This window comes from Triturus cristatus, chromosome 2_1, assembly GCF_964204655.1.
Source record: "Triturus cristatus chromosome 2_1, aTriCri1.1, whole genome shotgun sequence".
NCBI lineage: Eukaryota > Metazoa > Chordata > Amphibia > Caudata > Salamandridae > Triturus > Triturus cristatus.
This window is the reverse complement of record NC_140581.1, coordinates 1,105,771,506-1,105,794,029: the sequence shown is the minus strand read 5'-3', so window position 1 is coordinate 1,105,794,029 and position 22,524 is coordinate 1,105,771,506. Positions and strand designations below refer to the sequence as shown.

Sequence of the window (22,524 nt, the reverse complement as noted above, 5' to 3'; positions counted from 1 at the left end):
AATACAATGTAGACATTGGGTGATGTACCCACCCTTCAGAGATGCTGCTGCCATGGACCTTTTCCAACTATGAAAATCTGTATTGAGGGAGACTGATATTACCAGGGAAAAGGAGAAAAGGAAGCATCCGAACATAGGAGAGGAATGAGGGCAGGGAGCTTTAGGGGCTCATGGCTACATGGAAGTAGACTCAATAAAGGAGCATTTTTTGCTTATGAATCGCGGCTTGAGGATTGCTTTGTATAGCGGAGGGAGATATTTGGGCATGTGACCATTGTGAGGACGACTTTACCTTCTGATGGCATCCACTTCCTTCTGTTGCAGCTCCTCCATTTGGAACTAGGCTTGCTTCTCTTTCCCCATTTCTGTGAGAGAATAGCAGCATCTCAAGGTAAGGAATCTCTGTCTATGTGCTTCAAATAGTGTCAGAAGATAAATCTCTTTGGCACACACTCTGCTGAAGAATATCAGGGAGACGGACCTTACTGGAAAAAAGCTAGATCATTCACCATACAACCCTCTTTCTCAAAACAGCACAGAATTCATTGTGACTGAGGTCTTGTGGTATAGATCATGTAGGCCTTGGAGGGGTACGCTTCCCGTGCAGTGCTGGAGACTAAATTTTTGTCACAAGAGCATGTGGCTCAAAAGTTAAAATTAGTGAATGAACATGAAGACATACATACGCAAAAAAAAGAACAATCATTTTATATGTTACAAAACAAAGAAGTCTGTTTCAGATAGTGAAGGCTGGCTGTAGGAAGCTTGCTCGTTATATAGTGGACCAAAAAGAGGAGCACTGTGTAAAGAGTCCAGGCAAACCCCAACTGGTTTACAGAGGCACAAAGGACACCCGAAATGTTCTCTTTTGTGGTAGTGTGGGCGAGCAGTTAGGCATATCACAGGGTAGTGCTAACCATTTGTTGCACATACAAAGGCAGTAAGTGAGACACACACTCAATTAAGAAATTTGACACCAATATATAAGCATAACATTTCTTTTGATATGAATTTAGATACCAGGATTATCAGAATCGGGTAAGTACTTTTCGAGTTATGAATTTTGATATGTTTTAAAAGTTGACAGTGCCATTCCTTGAGAGGGGTAGTGTTAGCCTGTGGGGGAAAAACATGTATTGCATTCGGACACTTGTCAGTGTCAGCCACAACAACAGGCCACCTCGGGCGGCACGGGGGCAGCAGAGTGCAAAGGTGTTTTACAGCGTTCCCTTCAATAGAGATCGGTCCGGTTAAAAAGTGGCTGCAAGCAGGGCCTAGGGGGCCAATCCAGGTGAACTCACAGGGGGGATCGAATCTTGAGGTGCTCGGTCATGTAGGAACACTGTTGGTCCACTTCTCCTTGGGCTGTGAGGCTCGGCTGCAGTGGTGTCTTTTGGCGCTGGGTTGCATGTTGGAGTCACTAGCAGTTGGAGGGGGCTGCAGAAAGAGGCTGCAGGTGGTGACTGGAAGTCCAGTCTGGCCAGACCCAGTGTTGGGCTCGGCCCTTGTGGATCTCAGGATCCTGTGGGCACCATCATCTCCTCTGGACTCGGGCTGTACAAAGCTGCTTTGAGGCGTCGGGCGGCAGTGGTTGGCAACTTACTCTTTTGCTTTGTTTTGCAGAAGAGGGACAAACAGGACAGCTGGGCCATTCTCGGTGTGGGTCTCACTGTCCCTGAAGTCACTTGACGTGCAGGTCGGTCTCCGTTGGCGGTGGTGTCCGGACTGGACACATCAAGCCTTGCTTACTGCAAGGGGAGGTACCCCAGATATTTGTGCTGGGTGGCTCTGGTCGCTCCTGGCATCCCCACACTTCAAGGGAGGATGGATCTGACCTGTAGGATAACACCGACCATTTCCTGGGTGGCTGCAGTAGCGGTAGTCCCGGTTAGCGGCAGAACGGAGAACTGAACACCAAGGGGGTTTCTATGGAGATTGGCGAAGCACTGGCAGCCCTCCAAGTTTCTGGAGTCTGCAGAAAAGGCAGAACAAGTTGGTTGCTCCATGAGGGTCGGATGCAGCAGACTGTTTTCCTGTTCTCGGTCATGTCCACTCCTTCTCTGTGTCCATCAAACCTGAGGTCCTGGCATCAGGGATGCCACCTAAATATGGTACTTAGGGGCGTTACAGGGAATGTCAGGACGTAGCCAATGGGCTACCTACCTTTAGGGTGACTACACCCTTTATATGATCATTTTCTGTGGGAAGGCGGCATTCCACTAACGCTGAAGACCCAATTCCACCAAAAACCAGGATGGTGGAATTCTACTAGTAGTGTTCACTTCAGGTAGCCCACCTTACGGGTGGTACTAGCCTTAGGGTGAACACGCCTCCTGACTGCTTCCTTTTCCCACCTGCCTGGTTGTCAAATAGTTCCTAGGGGGGGGGGCCTTTACCCTGTCTGGGGGAAGCCAGGGTTGCATATCACAGGTGGTGGATGCCTTTGAAGCCTCCTGCCTTGATATGCAGGTCACCAGTCATCCTGCTTAGAGGAGGAGTGCACACCTCCTGCCAGAGTAGGTATTGTTTCTGTCCTCTGAGAGCGGGGCTCTCACCTCCAAGAGGGGGGTCAGAAACTTGTCTGCGGTGGCAGGCTGGACCAGACCAGTCAGCCAGCTCACTAGAGGCCTAGTTCGGTTTGGGGGTACCTCTAAGTTAGCCTCTAGGTGCATGTATTAATAAATCCATCACTGGAATCAATGTGGGTTTATTAATACAAGGTGTTTGATACCAAACATCACAGGTTTCAGTGAAGCCATTATGTAGCTGGGAAACTCGTTTTGACCAGTGCCCAGTACATACCTTAAGATGGCTTCCCTGTTCACTTGTGCTGTCAGTAATTGAACAGGCCAACATAGGGGCATATCTGCTTATGCAGATATGTCTTCACATGTTATGTAATGCACCCTGCCTTAGGGCTGTAAGGCCTCCTGTAGGGGGTCACTTAAAAAATCACATGCAGTGTTAAATGGCATAGCACTCATGTTGTGTTTTCACTTTTTAGAGCACCTTGCCATGCAGCCTGCAGTGGCAGTCAGTATGAGTTTGTTGTTGGGTCCCATAGAGTGGCACAAGATATGCTGTAGCTCTTAGGGACGCTCTTTATGTACCTATACCCTAGGTACCAGGGGTACTAATTACCAGGTACTTACAGAGGTGCTAAAGGCCTGGCCAAATGGGGATCAATTGACCAGTTCACTTGTCTTGTGGATAGAACACTGGGGACCTGGTTGGTAGAAACCCAGTGCACTCCAGTCAAAGTTGCATCAAATACCAGGCAAAAAGTGGGGGGACTACCACAACAAAAACCCAGTTTCCTACACTGTCTCACTGTACCCTTTTGCTCTTAACCACCGCATCTCCGCTTCCCTCCCTCCATCCATCAATTAGTTCTCTCACATCCATCCACTTTATAAACATTTGTTCCCCTTGTCCACCTTCACCCCTAGACATGCTCTCTCCCACCCAGGCACACTATTCCGGCGCTAGACAAACTCTCTCATCCCTTAACTACCTTCCCATACTTCTATCTAAAACTCTAACCCACCCTTAATCTGTCACCCTTATTCACCTTACCATATACTCTATCATCCTATCGACTGTCACTCACATCCAATCTAACATTCCACAGCCACTCAGAGCAGTTGGTCAATTTGTTCATTAAGCCAGAAATTAACTCTTTTTTTAAATAAGAGGCATGTGAATGCGCATATTCTACTATAAAATAGCATCAAAATTCTTTTGGACATTTAAATTCTACTGGACTGTGAAATCTTGAAATCTAACGAAGGGGTGGTAGCCATGAAGGAGACATAGGTCTTGATGGAACCAACAGAATTAACCTGGTTCACATGCACTGAATGACTTTAAAGATGCTCTGTTGGCGTTTCAGTCTGTCTCTGCAAGATTAATACTGCCATTTCCTGATACAACAACACAAGTATTAATTAACAGCATGACAGCACAATTCCCACTCATTTAACATGTTTTATGAATTACAGAGGTGCACTCCTTGTGGCTGTTTGGACTGTTATAACGTTTCTTACTAAGGATTATTTAAATTCAAATACTTTATATTTGCATTAAGCATCATCAACACGAGCCGGCCTTCATTTCTTGTAAGCTCCATATCTGAAGAAAACACACACAAGCATGCAAGGGGAGCAATAATTCAGACAGCACCCTCCAGTGGCCTATAGATTTAAAAATACAGACAACAATGTTTTTTTGGGGAGTATTGGCACAAAACAGCTGCAGTCTGCAGGATATAGATTTCTGGGTCTCAATTCAGATGTATTTTAAAGAGATTACCCAAAAAGCAATTATTCCACAGTCCAAGCATGACTGTTGTGCTTAAAAGGCAGTTCTTGCACTCAATTGTAGGCACTTCTTTTGGTGCTAGCATGGCTGAGGGGACCTGTACAGTCTCTTTTGCAGGAATGTGGTTGATTGTATTTCCCAAGAACGTTTTGGACTCTAGTTGTATTTCAGATCAAAAGAATTGATAGGAAAAGGATCCCTTTGGAAGTCACAGACACAGCTGAAAGGATTCAATGTACATTAAGTCACTAGTATAAAAATAAGGCTTCCTTTTCTGCATTTAGTTACATTCAGCAATTACGCATAGTAGATGATGGGAGAGAAGTACCTCTAAGTTCATGAACCTTCTGAAGAGCAACCTCCAGCTCTGGGTTACTTTTCTTCACATAAGATGTCAAAATAGATAAGCAGTATCTGGAGAAGTAAAATAAGAGACATTATTACTCATGAACAAAACGATCTGCGATTGACTACCAACAATAGTAATGTGTCACAAAAAAGCCAAATGTCCCCTCCTGTTTCTTTCTCTCCTACCTCGCGATTTCTTTTTTGTGTCTTTCTCTTTATCCCCTGCCAGCTGTGCCTACCACCATAAACTTTGGCAGCTGAAGCCCGAGGAAACGTCCATCGGCCGTCAAAACCCTCATCTGAAACCATTGCATTATTATTAAGGCTTCCTGTTTGCATTTTTACAGATTTTTACAGATAAATGCAGACATAAAACAATTTATTTCCTTTTTGTATTTATTTTTAAAAGTGGAAAAATACAGAAAATTGTGTTTCTTGTGAGTGACTCCTCTTGTTGATCTTCATGAATTGCAGACCAACTGCTAAGCAGATAGACACCATGAGGACGTAAAAACAGTGTGAGATTCCTTGAAATACAGGCATATGTTAACATATATTTGTATATAATTACCTGTTGGTGTAGTGTTTTGTTATATTTGGCTGCTTAATTTGCTAAACTGTGACAGGTATGTATGAGTGAATGTTTATCAGTTAAATAAATGGGGAAATAAACCATTTAATGACTCCATTTATTCTCAAAACGTAAAATAAATATGGATAAATACCAATAAAATGACCAAAAAATTAATATCGATAAATACAGATCGAAATGTTAATAAAATAAAACCGGGAACCCTAATTATTCTTGTTAAAACATTTAGAATGGAACTAGCATAATTATCAATGAACATTAGGGGAAAGTCAACAGCACTGACCACTCTATGCTTTTTAAGCTATGTAGTGTGTAACTGGTGCATCTGCAGAGGTTCAAAATATTATGCCATTTCTGTGGCATTCTGTTGCTGATGGGGGTCTTTGGACACTGTCAACTGTCTGCTGGTTGTTATTTATGTCAGTAGCCATGTGTTTGTAGGAGCGGCAGAACCTTCGAACATATTCCCTAAAATGTAAAAGTGTGACCAGTGGATCTTGTGTTTCGGTTGAGGTGTGTTCGTGTTCGACTATGATGTACACATGTCTTCTCACTCTTGGAATCAGTGCATTTTCTGCACCACTGATGATGGATTCCCAGGACTCTAGCTCAGACAGCTACACTGACAGACACTGACCTCTTCTCTGACACATTGTGAAATAGTTGATGCAGGCATTTTACTAACCTCGTGATGGTAAAGGAAGTAAAAAGAACGTTTGTATGATGAATACCGTAGAATTGATTGGATTAGAAAATTGGGGCATTTATGATTAGTGAGGTTCGAAAAACTAATCGAGACAAAGAAAACAGTAAACCCCCTGAAATGAATACAATCCTTATACATTTCTACTTGATTGATACCCTCCATCATGAGGCCAATAAAGGCTATATTAAACGTGGGTAGAGATTCCTCTCACCTGGAAAGGAGCAGAAATTGTTATCATTCATAAAACATGGAAAGTATTCTCCTGATAATTATCGCCTACTAACAACCATCTATTGCTTGGCAAAAATGTATGGTAAGCTTCAATTAGGAAGAATATAGATTTGGGTGGAATATTCTGATGGCATGTCTGCTTTACAGGCATACTTACTTCACATTAAATGTGTGTCACTGGGTTGGGTGCTTTGTAAATTATCCTCATAAGCCTACATACTGCATTTAGTAATAGAGGGATGCATACTTATTATGAGCTGGGATAAGGAAGGCATAGACTCTGATCTGTTAGGCCTGCTGGCCGAGCACCACATTTCTAACTATGCTCAGACACATCATGATGCATATGGTGTCCTAATTTATCAGTTCTGATTTTTTAGTCCACTATGCTTGCTTTCTACCACCTATAACATTTTCATTGTTAATAAATGATAAAGCTCACGAGCACCTGAATGTTAAATCAGGTGCTTCGACTGTGAAAAACACCAACACTTTTGTTTGCAGATAAAGCAGTCTTAATATCTAAAACCCGAAGGAGCTCAAATAGCTGCTAAAGGCTTGCCAATTTAGGGCCACATGTATCAAAAAAGAGTTTTGCAATTCTCAAATTGCGATTTTTAGCGAATCGCAATTAGAGAATGGCAAAATGCAATGTATGTAGTATTTGCTAACCATTTTGAGGAATCCTACATATTCCTTATTTGCGAATCGCAAATTGAGATTCGCTAATAAGGAATACCTTCCCATTCATTCATATGGGCTAGGAGGCCCATAGGAATGAATGGGAAGACATTCTCAATTTACGATTACCAATTAGAGAATCGCAAATTGAGAATGCAATTTCAAGGTTGCAAGGGTGCCAAAAGGACACACTGTTGCACCCCTGAAATATGCATGTGTGCACATTTTGCGCACATACATGCCCTAACGGCATGTATGTGCGCCAAATGGCACTTTGAAAAAAGCAAAAAAGTGCTTTTTCTACAAAATCGCAAATTACCATCAACTTGAAGTTGCTGGTAATTTGCGATTCTTTAAGGCCAAATAGCAAATTTCTGGTGCTTCTAGAATTGCATTTTAGGAATTGCAATTTTTCAACTCTTTAATTGTATTCGCAAAATAGAGAATCGCAAATTTTGCGATTCTCTATTTTGCGATGGCCTTTTGGGATGATACATCCCAAAAGGCTTTTTCCCAATCGCAGACGGGCAGATTCTGAGAATCGGCCCGTTTGCAAACTGGAAAAAGGCTTGATACATATGGCCCTTAGTGCATCAGTAAACGACTTTTGGTACATGTTGTGAAAATGAATGTTATGATTTTGAAAGCTTTGTGTGAATAAAAAGGGCTCAAAGTTACTTTCCTTGAGTAACTTTCATCTGATTAACAGGTTCCTAACATCCCTCCTTATGCCTCAGACTAGATCCCAGTGTCCTCATGATAAGGACATGCCACCAGTGCCGGGTAGTGCAGCGTGGATCTGCAAGACCCCATAGAAGTGGCACAGTGGGTACATAGGTGCACTACTGGAGCTGCTAGTGTCAGTTCCACTACTTTTTCACACATCCTACGGATGGAAAATGACGGAAGCAAGGAAAAATAACCATACTACAAAGTAACAATGACTCAAAGTAATGTAATCAAACTAATTCATGCCCTCTTAAAGGGGATGTGCACGTACCATAAGGAATCTGTAGAGCTGCACATTTGCAGGGTTGAACGATACTGGCACAGTAGCCATGTGCCGTCCAGCTCCTTATTTCATAATTCTGATAGACCCAGTATGTGTCCTGCAAGGACACCCTGCATCACAAGTCTCCATGTAGGTTTTCTATATAATTTTGAGTTGCTTTCCAACTGAGTTTCTGGCTAGGCTGGCCTGCTGGGTCCAGCCATGTGTGTATTTTCCCTCTGATCAGGCTATGACAGACTAATGGGTTGTGGCAGTTTCTTAATAATTGTGGGGTAGAAGGCGCTTTCCTGGAACCCAAAGATGATTTGTTGGCTGGGAAAATTCATATATTACAATCAAGACTAGGCCTCCTCAATTTCCATGATCATAAAAGGGTTTGCGTGAGTTGTGTCACAGTGCCAGGTGTGTGGTACCCCAGTATGGATATCCCCTTTAGGAATATAGTTGACTGTTTGTAGGGTGCACTGCCTCCCCTTTCAGGTGTAAGTCATTCTAAGCTAAATGTAAAATAAGCAAGAACGTTTACTTGTGTACACCTGCACTGGAGTTGTACAGTTTCAGCAGCTCAGCCTATGGCATAAGAGAAGGAACACAAGAACAAATGAAGGTGTTCAAAGGCAAGGCCATTGTCAAACACCTTCACAAAGGCTGCCTGCCCCTCTCTTGTATCGGTTCCCGACTCCGGCAAGATGATTTGAGCACAGCAAAAGCAGATTGACAGAAGGAAATGTCTGTGGGGACGCTTGTCTAGACCAGAGGAGGCCTTATCACTTACTGGCAGCGCTGCTCCTGCTGCTCCTGCTTTACTCTTGCCATTCTCGCTGGGGTGGGACTCGGTCCCCCAGTGCAACGCACTTCATTGCAAGGGCGGGCCAAGTACCTGATGCGCTACAAAGGTGCCGGAACTCTCCCCTCAGCGCGGGACGCATGCGGGCGCGCCCGGGTGAAGCTGGGGCCCGTCTGCGCCTGACCGAGGCTGGGCTGGGCCACCCCTCTTGGCTCTTGCAACTGGGACTACAGCCCGGAAGGGAATTAAACTGTCTTATAAGGTAAGAATATGGGGAAGAGGAAGGCAGCGATGCCGAACACCAGAGAGCGCCCGCTGGCCACAACCATAACTAACTTTTTGACTACTGCAATGGGGGCGATCAACAATGAGATTGAGTGCGTTGAGGAGACGATGGGGGGGTCACTATGAAAGCGTTGCACACTAAACCCCTGGGTGGAGACATCAGAGACGAGGGTGCAGCTCAGCCCCCACACTAGGCCAACAGTAGAAAGGACACTGGAAACCCTTGCATTTTCAATGGTGACCTCTTGATCGTGTCTAATGACGATCAGAGCTCACAGCTTGAACCTAGCGGCTCGCCACCAGTAAAAAAGGCAAAAAGCAGTAATAAGCCGTTGACTAAACGCAAGCTGCTTCTGGTTGGAAATAAATCAACCCCTTTCAGCAGAAATAATGGGTTGCCGCCCATGCCTGAGCCAGTCAATAAAGCCACAAAAAGATGCCAGACACAACCCAACCTCTTGGAGCTCCTGGATAAATCGCTAAAAGTATGCCATGAATCAGTTTTGGCTGTCCTTAACAGTATTGACACATCCCTAAAAACCTTGATTGGATCAAGTTTAAGCACTCTCTCGAGCACCTTCAAAAGCCCGGTGGAGAAAAGGCAAAGCTCAGAGGCCTCTATATCAACCACGGTAGGCCTCAATTAGCGGGTGCCAGGCGAGGGTCTCATACAAGAATACAAGAGGATGGCAGGAAAAATAGCTCTACCTGCACTGCCCAGTTTCACTCAATAGTGAGCCTACCAAGAGTACAATCAGGCTCGCTAAGGAGGCCCAGCAACGGTCCCGGCTTTCCATTCAAAATACATTTAGCCGTTGCAGATCATCAAGCAGCATGTACAAGATCTCAAAGAATTCTGCAACTCTCCCCGGAGGCAACACCGCTAGTGATAGTTTTAAAAAACGTACCTCCTTCCGCCCTACCCGAAGAGCACTGCCAACTAAAAAATAAGGTCGTCCACTGGCTCCAAAAATCGACCCACTGTTTTAGTTGTGAAGAACTATATGGGAGTATAAATAACGTTCACCGTGTGTTCTGGGTAGGCCATCATCCAAAAAAGACACCTAGTGATTGTACTGTGATCACTTTTAGAAATAAGTGCATACTAGGCTGTCTTCTGGATAGAGCATCCCAACTACTCCTGATGGGAGGAGGAATTGAGGCAGTCCCCCGGGGATACTTTTATAGGCACATCAAGCAAACCCTCCTGCAGTTGCTCTTCGTTAATCGGGGTGTCTGGGACCAACCTGCCATTCCAACTTACAACTGCTTTTCACCTCTTGAGCAAATTGGTTGACTATATATACAGGGGACTGCTCCGGTTGAAGATCGTGCTAACAAGGATGGGAGGGCAACAACACAGGCACTCAAGGCCACTTCCTTACCCCTGGAGTCCCCTGTATGGTCAGAGATAATATAATAGAGACGGTCACACAGGCTTCACCCAACTGTATCAATAGTCAAGTAGTCAGAGAGACTGGTTTCATTATAATAGAGGCCAATAAGTTCAGTTCCCTCTTTGGAATGTAGCTGGGCTTGCGTCCAAGGTGAAAAATTATAACTGGATAGATTTGATAACAAGCTACGACATTATCTGTCTCCAAGAGACGTGGGCCCACGAGAAGATATATATAAATGTCTTTATATCTATTGACATACCAGCTGTCCGCTCCCTTGGAGGACGTGACTGGGGTGGCTTGCTCACTCTAATAACAACAACTTTGGACATCAAAATATGCTCCTCTAACCTGGACACTCCGCACTTTCAATGTATTAATGTCACATATGGACTAAATGTCACACTCATAATTGTAAATTTTTATCATAACAATTTTATTCAGTTTAATATAAAAATAGCGGCTAGCCTTGAAACATTATTAAGTAAACACATCATGGAACTGAAAACAGAATATATAATATTATGAGGCGGGGATTTTAACTGCAGACTTTGTGCATTATCACAAGTTTCCGTTAGTACACACATGGAAGACTCCCCTGAGGGCCAAAGGCATTTTAAAAACACTTCCTGTGGCAATGTTTTTAACTCTATTTTATCTAAATGTTCTCTTTTTTTGACTATCGACCTGAGCCCGGGGGCTGGGCAGGAGGAGATTACGTATACTAGTTGTGGTTGGGGTAGCCTCATTGATTTTATTGCTCTTTCGGATTATTATTAGCCAAAGTCGGCAAATATTTCAATTCTAAAAGTACTTTTTAGCAACCACTTTCCTCTAGTGATTCACTTTGAAACACAAATCAAGAATGTGCCCCTAGTAGCGCCCCCTTTAACCCATCATAGAAATAAAGGTCTCATGTGTAAATGGGTATCTATGAACCCTGAGGTGGTTTTGGGAAAACTTCCTAAAAAAACATGTCGCAATTCTTGACTTGCCTGGAAGATGAACTAAATCCAAAAACCATTCTAGTAGCGTTCACAGACATCTCTAAAACTTTAAATGACATTTTAAAATGTGACAGAAGGCCCACGGCTTGCACGCAGTTTAAGTGGTTGAATAATGATTGTAACAAGCTGGTCGAAGCTTTAAAACAAAAGCCCAGAGATTTAGTACAGGTGAGCGCTTGTAGATGCCAGTATGAAAAGACTCTAGCAGATCGCAGGAAGACTGTTAGGAAGGAGGCATGGGAGAGGCTGTACGAAGCCAGCCCCACTAAAAATAGTAGTCTATTTTGGAAGACCATCAATGCCCCCTTTCTTCCAAGATGATCACAATAACACTACCGATGTCACACTCCCCTCAAACAAGTGGGTTGATCATTTTCACACAATTTATAATAATGGGCGCATCCGACTGTCACAATAGAATGTGGCAACTACACAAAAGGGGCTACGAGAAAATTAGAGCTACTGGCAATCCAGGAAGTTACAAAGGCTTTAGGCTTGACAAAGAAAAACAAGGCTGCCGGTCCCGATGGCATACCAGCCGATCTCTTCCTGGCAAAGCCTGACCTTTGGCTCACAATTTTAACTAACATTTTATGCTGCGTCACAGTCATGGGTCCCCCAGAATCCTGGTCAACAGCAATAATAGTCCCTATTTTCAAAAAGGGAGATCGGTCAAACCCCAAATGTTACCACCCAATATCACTGATTGACACCACATGCAAGTTGATGGGCAGGGTTTTACGTGACCGCCTTGAAAGCTGGATAACAGAAAAGGGGACATTTTGGGGCATCCTGTATGGTTTCAGAAGGGGCCTGGGCACGGTGGAGCAATTCCTCAACCTTCACCTGGTAATCAGCAAATACACCAGGGCAAAAAACACCAATCTTTATTTGGGCTTCATGGACGTGACATCGGCCTTCGATTGTGTGATGAGAGGGAAATTATGGCAAAAAGGTATGGGCATAGATGCCCCCCTGGTCCACTTTGTAGTGCAAATGCACCAGGATATTATGGGCAGAGTAAGATATGGGGTTGATGGAGAATTATCGACCCCGATCAAAATGAATAGTGGTGTCTGACAGGGGTGTGTGTTGGCCCCCTTCCTGTTTTGGTTATATGTAAATGATCTAGAGAGTTTCTTGAATGAAGGGGCGATCGATGGGCCACGGGTGCAGTGGACAAACCTCTCCGCTCTATTATATGCAGAGGACTGTGTACTGATCTCAAGAACAGGTGTGGGCCTGCAGAACCTCCTCAACAGATTTAATGATTTTATGCGCGAGTTGGATCTACAGACCAACACTGCCAAGTCACAGGTCATGGTGGTGGGAAGGACTATCGCAAAATGAGACCCAGCTTCATTAATAATGAAAAAATATCCCAAGTGTCAACTTTCTGCTATCTAGGCATTCCATTTGATCAAAAAGGTTCATGGGCCCACCTCTTAGAGGAGGAGTTGTGATAGAACGCTTGAGGCCCTATTTAGGTTTGCCAGGAAACTCGGCTGTAGACCGACCGAGTCCCTCATAAATATTTACACTGGCCGATGCTTTGTAGTGATTCTGCACGGAGCTGGGGTGTGGGAATTCTGTAATTCTTCCATTCTACATAGAACGAAAAATGTATTGCTCAGAAGATTACTGTCTGCCCCCAGCATGCCTGCTATCATTTGCCATCGGGATCTTGGGCTAACCCCCCTGGCGGACTGTATACTCAGTGCCCCCATCATGTTATGGCACACGAACTGGGTAATGGAAGAACTGGCCCTCAACCAGGAAATAATTCAAGACTGTCACAAAATACCATGGTTCAGCTATGTGAAGACCCAGCTGACTCGCATGGGGAGGCAGTATTTCTTCACAAACCCTCAGCTTATCACCTCTGTCACGAAACTCCAACTAAAAAGAGATTTTCTAAATATTTTAAGTGATTATAGAGAATATAAGGAGCACAGTAAAAAGCAGGTAGCAGATTATCTGCCCTTATTTACCACTGAAGAAATTGAGTCATATCTTTTGTGCCCTTTTAATTTTTTTTATCTCACTAGATTCAGATTCGGCATTGCCTACTGATTGGTCTCGTATCCTAGCCAGACATATCACGAGGACCATCAGGATCCATGTCCCTGTGATTGTAACTGAAGTCAGAATATGTTGCACTTTCTTTTCTTCTGCAAGCTATATAGTAAACCACGCAGGGAATACAATTTACCACTCTTGAGGGTTTTGGTCATCAAAAAATGTAGGCCAGCGCTTTTTTATCTCCGTCTGCTCCAATAAGAATATATTTGTGAAATGATACATAGATTTATTTTCGCTGCAATTCGCTTGAAGAGGTTAGTTGGAAAATGATGGGTCTCTTCTATTTCTAATGTTTTGTCTTTTACCCTCTGATATTGTTTTAAAATGATTACCAGCAACCTGCAGAGGAGTTTATATTTCATATTTTAATTTTCCTGGCATTTTTCAAAAAAGCATTATTGCACTTTAAGAACGACTGCTTTCAAGGTAGTATCCATGGGCTAAATCCCACATTCCACCGGAAAGTCAATGACAATAGGAAAATGAACTACACTTGATTGAAGCCTGTCCCTTTCTGTGAAAAGTTCTTATACACTTTATTACTTTTTTACATGCCCTGTTTACACACTGTTGTTAGCCAGGAAAGCTTTGTACTAACAAATGGCACGATGCACTTTGAACAATGATTGTTTTTTTTTTGCTGGGGTCTGGTGTTGTATCTTTAAAAGGAAAATTGTTTTGATGCAGCTGAAAATAGATAATGTGTTATCTATGAGTTGTATGTGGGCTAGCTGCTCTTGGTTCGTTTTACGTCTTTCATGTGTTCTAAATATCTCGTACTTTTGTGTGTGTGACTTTTATGGTTTACCAAAAAAACAAATAAAGTTTATGAACTGAATCTGTGTGAGATACACAGAACCAATGAACAATATGGATTGCCTGCCATCACCAAGGGAACCAAAGAGACTTTGCTCCATTTTAAATACTGGTTTCCATGGGACTGAAAAATACCCACAGCAAAGACACTCTTAGCATTTATTTGATCCCTCCAAAATGTCAAGTTTAACTTTCCATTTGAGTGGCTAGGTGGCTAGTCACCCAATATCAATGTTTCTCCAGTGACTGGATAATTCAAACTGTCCATTTCTCTGGATATAAATTGGTCTGAGCGCCAGGTATGGAAATTCACCTTTATACTTCAAGGAATGTTGCATACAAATACACAGGAAAGGACTTGGACCAGGGACAGATAATATGGCTGTCCCCCAGCAGTTGTAAGGGTCATACTCCAGGCCTAAAGAAGAAAGGCCTGCTGTGCTTGCTTGTGAGCTGCAAAACTGCCTGAATTCGACTTGAGCACCGCTCAGCTGTTGAAAGTGCTTCCTTGAGAACTGTTGCTTGAAGTTAGGATATAAAACGCACAAAAGTGAATGGGAGGTTGCTTGCTATAAGTCTAACCAGTGGCAATAGCTTGGGGTAGCACTCCAAACCACTGTTCATATCTCACCATACTACCTCAGTTTGAACCCAGCCATATGCAAATCAGTCTTGACCCTGTTCCTCATAGGAACAGTCCAGCCCGAGCTCCCAAGCCATGTCTTCCCTAAACCGGAACACAAGCAACCCAGGACCGGTTTCACCCTAGCTGTTATGGGCTTATCAGCCGGGTACAGCTTGGTTCCAGTGGCACAGTGAGCATGGGACCCATGTCTGGGCAAACCCATGCCATTTAGGGCAGTACAAAAAAACCACACAAAAGTAGATGGGAGGCTGCTTGCAATAAGTCTGACCACTGGCAATAGCTCGGGCTAGCACTCCAACCCATCGTTCTTTTGCTCACCAGGCTACCTCAGTTTGGACCCAGCCATATGCAAATCAGTCTTGACCCTGTTCCTCATGGGAGCAGTCCAGCCCAAATACCAAGTAGGGTCCTCCTGAACAGAACACAAGCAACTCAGGACCGGTTTCACCCTAGTTATGGGCTCATGGTTACATGAAGCCCCTTTTGTGTGCTTCATGTACCACCCTAAGTGGCATGGCTATGCCCAGACGTGGGTACTGTGTTCACTTGTGTCACTGGCACTAGGCTGTACCATGCTGATGACCCCATAAATAGGGTGAACTGGTTCTATGTTGCTTGGGTTCCAGTTCAGGGAGGACCCGGCTTGGCACTTTGGGCTGGACCGTGAGGAGCAGGGTCAAGACTGATTTGCATATGGCTAGGTCCAAACTGAGATGGCATGGTGAGCAAAAGAACAATGGGTTGGAGTTCTACCCCGAGTTCTTGCCAATGGTCAGACTTTATGCAAGCAGCCTCCCATCAGCTTTTGCGTGTTTCATGCTTGAAGTGAGGAGCCTGCCTAAAACCAATGTTTTACGTCTATTCCCTATACTCAGCTCTTAAAAACAGCAACCTCACCACTGCAACCTCTCACCCAGTCTATGTGACAGAGATCTACCTTTTATGAAGCTGTGTCCATATATGGAAGGAAGAGCTTATCAAATTCCATACCAAACTGGTAAAAGGCAAAGGCTCTCATAAGACCTACGATGACTTACCATACATTCATTTCACAATGGGGTAACAACTTGCTTTAGCCCTATTTCTGGAAAGAAAAGATCGCGCATTCTGAGTTTTCAAGGTAAGAATGAGTGAGGAACCAAAGTTACCTCTACTGATTTCCACACATTTTCTTTATTTCTGATAACTTTTCCCAGTGCAAACTTTTGCCACGTATATTCCGGTGAAACTTGCACTTCTTGAATTAGAGGAATTAAAAGCAGTGTGCGCACTCGATCACAGTAATCTTTACCTAATTCATAATGCGGGTCACAGTCTTACAAGATAGAATTTGGAAATTCAGTAAGCTGGCAGTACTATTTGGATCCCTTGGATTTATGGACAACATAAGGAACAAGTTACTTACCTTCAGTAATACCTTTTCTGGTAGAGACTCTATCTCACCAAAGTTTGCTCATTTCAGAATATTTGTAGGCATCTGAATGGATTCTGAAAATCTTTTGAGCAACACCTCTGCGCACCAGTAGGTGGCTTTGATGGATGTGACGTGCGTGGGCCCGAATAAGTGCCACATGTGCGTGTTGACATTAGTTGCTTTGGCTTCGCAGATGCGGAGCCAAAACAATTGGTTATGACCAGTGTACAGATTCCTAGATTAGGACCTTTTAAGATGGGGAGACCAGTTGGCAAAATGGGGAGGAAGGGAGCATTGGTGAAGAATCTGTGATTAGATAAAGGGCCTGATTTAGATCTTGGCGGATGGGTTACTATGTCACAACAGTTAAGGATATCCCGTCCACCGAAATATAAATCCCATTATATCCTGTGGGATTTATATTTCGGCGGAAAGGATATCCGTCACTGTTGTGATGTAGTAACCCATCCGCCAAGATCTAAATCAGGCCCAAAGTCTCTACTAGAAAATGCATTAACGAAGGTAAGTGGCTTACTCTTCTGATAGAGACTTCTAACTGCACTTTCCTCACCTTAGAATCCATACCAAACAATACCCTCCAGGAGGTGGGTCTGCAAACCGCCTCAAATGAAAAAGTCCTGCTTATCCGAGTATTCCAAATTGCTTTCGTGGCAGACTCGGCAGTCCAGACAGTAGTGCTTCATGAACATATGGCGTGACGACAACGTATGCCTGGCAAATTTCCAGGATGGGCACTTCATGTGCAAGCGCAGTGGTAACAGCCCTGGCCCTGGTGGAGTGAGTCTGAAAGCCTTTAGGAGGCTGCTTCTTCACCGGAATGCAGCAGGGGCTTATGCATCACTATCCAGTAGAAAATGGTTAGTTTTTGCACTGCTTTCAAGAACTCAACAAAGAGCAACATAGAAGCTCACAGCCCTTTTCGGGTCCAGCCGGTGTAGTCTCTCCTCCTCCTTAGAAGGGTAAGGCACTGCAAAGAACTTCGGGATTGTGCTGTCTTGGCCAACTCGAAAGGGAGTAACAACCTTAAGCAAGAAAGAGGCACAGGTTCTGTGAACAAACTTATCAAGATAGAAGGGGGTGAAAGGAGGATGCACAGAAAGAGCCTGACGCTCACTCTCACTCCGTGTCGAAGTTATAGTCACCAGAAAAACAGTTTTTAGGGTGAGCAATCGCAGCGGACAGCTGTGTAGCGGTTCAAATGGGGAAGACATCAGGAACGTTCAAACCAAACTCAGTTCCCACTGGGCATTATAAAAGGAGAAGGGGGAAACAAATTTTGCAGCCCCTTCAAAAGGCTCATCACAAAAGGTAATTTAAACAGCAAGACTGATCTGGCAAAGCTTAGAGGGCTGAAAGACATCTCTTAACTGCCCAAATTAAGACCTTTCCAGGTCAGGGACAACACAAACAAAAGTAACTTGACCTGCAGTTGGTCAATCTGCTTAGCCGAGCACCAGGCTACAAATGTGTCCCAACACAGGCATATGCAGACAAGGTTGAGGGTTGCCAGGCTCCCAAAATAACATCCATGACCTCGGGAGGAAGTTCAAAAGCACTCAACTGCCGTTGCTCAATCTACAGGCATGGAAGTAGAGCAGCCACGCAGTTTGGGGTGCAAGACCCTGCTGCTGTGATAGGAGATCCAGCGTGAATAGGTAGCTGCAAGTCCAACATGTCCGCTGCCTTCCGCATGAACGTAGCGAACGGCGCAGTCTCCTCCATGGCCACGCCTGGAGGAGAGACAAGGCCAGTGTCTGGTGAGGTATATAGGCACCTGGAATTCCCCATACCACTTGTCTTCCTGACGGTGTTCAGGAGCATCACCAAAACAGCCACTGTTGGAGTCATCCTCAAACAGATAATGGGCAAAGGAAGAGTATAAGAATAAATGGGATGCCCTGTAGTGCAGCGGGCTATCTTGGAGTCTGATGGAACCAGAACAGGGAGGTCATCTGGCTCCAGTGAATAGGCAATCAGTGTCAATGGGTCATTCTCGAGCAAAGATCTCGGGCCGGAATCAGGGTTGAGTCCGGATAAGGAAAGCATCCAGAGGCCCCTATCGGCATTGAGGGAGGTCCCGCTGGCAAAACCTCAGTGGGGCACCTCTTGATTCGTTGGGGCCAGGAAGTGTGCCAGACGGAGCACTGGTTGCACTGAGAATGTTACTCATTGCATTATAAAACTCCTGGATCTGGGCAGGAGAGGCCCAAGCATGAAAGTGAAGTCGCTGCAAGTCTTGGGGTCAGGGCTAGACCCCTGACACAAGAGACATACCAAATGGGAATCGATCACAGATATATGCTTGCGAATATCTCCACAAAGCTTAAACCCTGTGGACATATATGGGGACATTTCCTTTGCATATTGGTTGAATTTTCTTTTGAAGAAGTTAGCTCAGGATCTGCAGAACTGATATCAGTGCACATGGGTGGTGCCTGTATGGGCCCGTGCACACCACATCCGGAGCAGACTATGGCGAAGCGGGGCCGTCAGTGCTACCTACCGGCGAGCAGAGGTCCTGCGGAAAATAGTTTTGCCAGATCCAGTCTGATGCCTGGGAACATTCAAAGATGAGGGATCTGCAGTTAGAAGTCGCCATTGGGAATACTTTTTACATGGACTGCTATAAAGATTCCCTCATTTACCCTTAGTCCCAGTAGTCCAAGAGATCTGGCTGAATTTATTCATCAGGGAGGACGTTCCCTAAAGTAAATTACTTGTGCTTCTCATGGATACTCCTTTCTGAAATTCCTTTTCTATACCACATCCCAGTATACAAACTCGGGAGGACTGATGTAGAGATGACATAGTTAAATAACAAAGTTCAGAAGTGTTTAGAGAAAGAGTGAACTGAGGATCACAAAGAGTCCAACAAATCACTAAAATCAGGATGCCCTTGACAAGAGCTGAAACCACACCCTTTCTTTCAGGTAAGGAGCTGAAAATGCCTGTATAAAGTCTTTGCCTACCAAGTCTTGAGATACAAGTTTATTTATTTTGACAAGTTTATTTATTTTCCACGTGCCTTACCCAACCTAGGGCTTTCAAAATCTGTGAAAAATGTGTCTTCACATACTTTTTCTCCTTCTTGTGTACAGCTGTGGAGTCTCGTCTCCATCTTTGAAAAGTGGTGGGAAGGGGAAGAATGCAGGCAAAGCACTTTCAAGTGGTGAAATTGTTTAACAACCTCCGTTAAGGAGGGATTTCGACTCAGCATAACATCCTTAAAGAAGGCATTTAATAGAATGGAAACAGACAATGGATGTAGCTCCCCTGTCCTTCTAACTTAAGTTAAAGCCAACAGGATATGGTCTAAAGAGACAAGAATATCACAGAGCAAGAATGCATGGCCTGAAGCTCTGACAACATGGGATAAAGCACTGACCCACACGGGTGGATGGGCAAAGTCATGCAATGGACACCATTATGGGAGGGATCCATACTGAAAGAAGAGAGTAAGTTATAGAGATTTACTGGTTGGGATTTAATTAGCATCTCCAGTGTGGGAGATATAATAGAGGACGGTTCATTTAAACCCTTTGAGTGGCAACAGGAGTAATATGAGATCTCATGCACACAATATTACATATATACTCAACTCAAACACGCCCTTCACACAGAGGACATTGACTGGGAAGATATGCCTGACTAGGTTCCACTCGAATGTGCTGAAAGGCTCACTAGGCAGGGCGGCTTTCCCCTCTATATACAAGATAATAATAAACAGCATCCCTGACAATCTTAAAACCTTCCAGTAGAGACGGGAGAGCCCTTCATAAGGTAGACTATGAGGCCGCTCTGATGCCCCCTTCAGAGATGGCGATCAGAGAGAGGTTCCACCTAATCCAATTTAGGGTCCTACACAGACTATATCAGGATAGTGCCAAACTGTATGCAATGGAGAAAACACAAACTCCAACTTTTCTGAGATGCAAACCTGCAGAAGGTGCCATACAATATAGATTTGGCTCAGGATTTCAAATTACTGGTGCACAATCATGAAAGAGCTGCACTATTCCCAATTTGTGCTCTTTGGTGTCCCCAGGGAGATGGAGGTCCCAAGGAAAAAAAAATATTCCATTCATTAGGCCTGGTGGGGGTAAAAAGGGATACAGATGGAGGTCACTGGCATTACCAACAATAGAAAAATGGTTCTCAGAAATGGATGGATGTATGGGAGCAGAAAAAGAGGTGTTTGCAAGTAAAGGTTGCCCTAACAAATTTGAGAAAGTCTGGGGGCGACTGAAATAATTTTATTGACTTGAACTCAAACGCCTAGACACTCCGTGTGCCAGGAATCGGAAAAAGAATAGCTATGGGCGCAGCATCCAGTCCCATAAGTGGTCCACGCAAGTTGGTGGAGTACATGTCCGTCACTGGTATGCTCCTAACGGCTGAATCTATTCCGAAGGGTACACAGAAGGACCGCACAATTAATAGCACTGTATAACATACTGTGTAACTTGCACACCACTCTAATATGTATGACCATTGGAAGCATCTTGCAATAAGCTCATTGTTTTGTATTCATGGAAAATTTGAATTAAAAACAGTAGAAAAAAACAATGGGCTGTCCAAATGGCAGGCCTATGAGAAATGCTTGCATCAGCTTCACACCCCAAGCTAGGACCAGAAAGCCCTCAGTGGGAAATTTATTCCGCAATACTTCCAGAAATCGGATATGGGATTTTTAAAAAAAAATAACTCTGATCGAGGGAATAGTGGCAAGCTGAAATGGCAGGAAAGTATCATTTTACCACTGATACACTGAGAGCCTATTCTGAAAGCAAGATTAAGAACTGCAGCATGTTCACAATACCAGCCTGCTTTAGGTCCAAGGATCTATCCCAACATTATTTGGAGAATATGATCAATCAAATGGAGTATGCTGCTTTAGTTGAGAGTCTTCTAGTTGCTACAAGAACATGCATCACATCCCCAGGAAATAAATATAGAGCTATCAGCCATTCAAGTTGTAGTCATAACATTTAGGGTGAGGAGAAGCAATGCTTGGTGACATCATCCTTCATAGGTAAAGGTTAAGAATGGGTCATCACTGAAGTTTGATATCCATGGGTACCGCAGAAGCCTGGCTCAGTCTGTGAAAATCAAGATAACATGATTTGTGCCGACAGATCTTTTGAATTACTACTTGGATAAAAATGATGGAAGGAAATGCATAGTGCAACCTGAACAATTATTTCAGGAATGCAGCATCACATAGGGAGTCATTTACAGGGTAATTGACTGAGCAATACTGTTGACACTTCTTACTAGAATAGGTTGTACTAAAAGTAATGTATAGTTAGCCCCACTTCTGAAAGATCAGGTCTGCTACTTTCTAAAGAAGCTCCTATTCGTAATTGTGGAACACTACCTGCCCAGTCCATTAGCTGGCTTTTTCAGAGCCCAAGCTAGATGGCTGGCTAATAGAACATTTTTATCTATAGCTGATAATCACAGGCCCACTCCTTCCTCATAAAGGGCTCTGGGTCCCACATCTGCTTGAAGATGTAAAACATAGCAGTAGTAGTATTATCCATTAACACTTGAACGTACTTGCCAAGTAGCTTTAGTAGAAACAATGAGTGTCAGTCACAATGCTAGCAGCCACAGAAGGTTTATGTGGGTTCCAGATGTGCTCCGCATGCAAAAGAGATCTATCTGGCACTAAAGTCAACTCATATCAAGAAGGCATGAATGTTTTGCTTATGTGCACGTTCAGGGAGCACTCTTACTCAAGCAATTTAGGGGGACAAAGTGAGAGCAATCAAAATCTTTTCACTTAGGGTTTTATAAAATTGTTTCCATTATAATGGTCTCATCCTAAGCATTACCTGGGAAATAAGGGAGATGCAAGAGGTCAGGAGCTAGAGCCGACCTTGCTGTCTGCTGTGACTTCATTGAAAAACAAAAGGAAATCATCAGATGGAGGTGCTTCACCCTCTCGTGATGTGGAAATGTCCCTTGCCTCATTCTACCCAGAACAGCAATTCTGAACTGCGGTTTCTAGTTGGTATGAGGCAGCTGTGCTCCAGTTGGTAGGGAAGCTTGAATTGGGTAAAAGGGAGACGATGATAGTGTTTCACTGCTGTCTAGCAAGTTGAAGCAAGGAAGTTTTCAGGAGACAGTGTCTGGGTTGTGTTATACATGAACAATGTTGTCACAAGTAAGCAAAC

At 44.0% G+C, this 22,524-nt stretch overlaps 1 protein-coding gene across 1 annotated transcript in view; it reads right to left on the bottom strand.

Moving 5' to 3' along the window:
* The window catches only part of ELP1 (elongator acetyltransferase complex subunit 1), a 754,242-nt gene that overhangs the window by 354,954 nt on the left and 376,764 nt on the right, over nucleotides 1–22,524 (bottom strand). The window contains exon 24 of the mRNA XM_085636502.1: nucleotides 4,649–4,734. Coding sequence (XP_085492628.1) covers nucleotides 4,649–4,734 — 86 coding nt within the window. The remainder of the gene's footprint in view (nucleotides 1–4,648; nucleotides 4,735–22,524) is intronic.